This window comes from Merops nubicus, unplaced genomic scaffold (assembly GCF_000691845.1).
Source record: "Merops nubicus isolate BGI_N331 unplaced genomic scaffold, ASM69184v1 scaffold39312, whole genome shotgun sequence".
In the NCBI taxonomy this organism is placed as follows: Eukaryota; Metazoa; Chordata; class Aves; order Coraciiformes; family Meropidae; genus Merops; species Merops nubicus.
The window spans coordinates 1-1,425 of NW_008592275.1; the positions used below are offsets into that span (position 1 = coordinate 1).

The 1,425-nt window shown below is 65.9% G+C and overlaps 1 protein-coding gene across 1 annotated transcript in view; it reads left to right on the top strand.

Moving 5' to 3' along the window:
* Positions 1-3: 3 nt before the first annotated feature.
* LOC103767969 (rasGAP-activating-like protein 1) overlaps positions 4-1,425 on the top strand; it is a gene marked incomplete at both ends in the record, with an annotated part of 3,255 nt that continues 1,833 nt past the window's right edge. Inside the window, 6 exon segments of the mRNA XM_008935100.1 lie at positions 4-87; positions 179-332; positions 540-604; positions 733-845; positions 1,021-1,213; positions 1,311-1,422. Of these exon segments, the coding sequence (XP_008933348.1) occupies positions 4-87; positions 179-332; positions 540-604; positions 733-845; positions 1,021-1,213; positions 1,311-1,422 (721 nt within the window).

Consider the following 1,425-nt stretch of genomic DNA (forward strand, 5'->3'; position numbering starts at 1 on the left):
CGGCTGGTGGAGGACACAGTCCTGCCCCTCCCATACTACCAGCCCCTCATCCAGCTCCTCACCGAGCCCATCCTCTGCCCAGGCCAGGTGGGTGCTGTGGGGTAGGGGCAACCTCGGGAGTGGGCAGGCATCGCCCCGGCACTGGGGGCTCACCGTGACCACCCTGCCCTCCCCACAGCCCCCCGCTGGCACGGCTCTGGCCATCCTGGAGGAGGTGACCTCAGGGGAGAGCCGGCAGGATGTGGCCACCAAGCTGGTGAAGATCTTCTTGGGGCAGGGGCTGGCAGTGCCCCTCCTGGACTATCTCACCACCCGTGAGCTGGCCAGGACCAGTAAGTGCCAGGGCTGGGGGCACCACCTGCACCCCACCCGCCAGGAAGCTGGGCTGCCAGGGTCCCCTCGGACCCCTATGGGGAGAAGTGCGGGGCCACCAAGGGGGAGGCAGGAAAGGTGCCATGTGTCCCCAGGGTCGTGCACACCAAGGGAGGGCTGGGGCATCACCCTGTGCCCACCTCACCATGACCTCTGCACTCTTGCAGCGGACCCCAACACCCTCTTCCGCTCCAACTCACTGGCCTCCAAAGCTGTGGAGCAGTTTATGAAGGTGAGCATGGGTGGGGACACCACTCAGGTCCCAAGTATGCTCTCCCACAATGGCATCAGGTCACAGAGCTGGGCTGTGTCCAAGCAGGGCATCTGGGGACAACAATGGTGACTTCTCCTCGCTTGCAGGTGGTGGGGCTGTCCTACCTGCACGAGGTCCTGAAGCCCGTGGTGAACCGCATCTTCGAGGAGAAGAAGTACGTGGAGCTGGACCCCGGCAAGATGGAGCTGAGCCGTTGCAGGCAAGTGCAGGGGGACAACTAGGGGGACACACAGTGCCCAGCATGTCCCAAGCCACGTCCATCCCGGTATCCCCATTGCTGCTGAGCCCATGTGTCACCTCGATGGCTCTTGGCCAACTCGAGGTGGCCCATCCCTGGGCATCAGGTGCCCTCTGACCCAGCGGCGTCCCCGCAGGAGGTTCTCCCTCAAGGGGTCCCTGTCAGAGGCGCAGGTTCGGGAGAGCAGCCTGGGGCTACTGAAGGGCTACCTGGGCGACATCGTGGATGCCATCGTGGGCTCGGTGGAGAAGTGCCCCCTCCTGATGAGGGTGGCCTTCAAGCAGCTCCGCAGGCGGGTGGAGGAGCGGTTCCCCTCGGCACAGCACGAGGTGGGGCTGGCAGCAGGGCCAGGGCCAGGGCTGGGAGGGGTCTGCTCGTCACCGGGACCACCAGCCCAAGCCCTGAGCCTTCCCCACCGCTGGCCAGGAGGTGAGGTACTTCTCCATCAGCGGGTTCCTCTTCCTCCGGTTCTTCGCCCCCGCCGTCCTCACCCCGAAGCTCTTCAGCCTCCGGGAGCAGCACGCTGACCCCCGCACGCGCC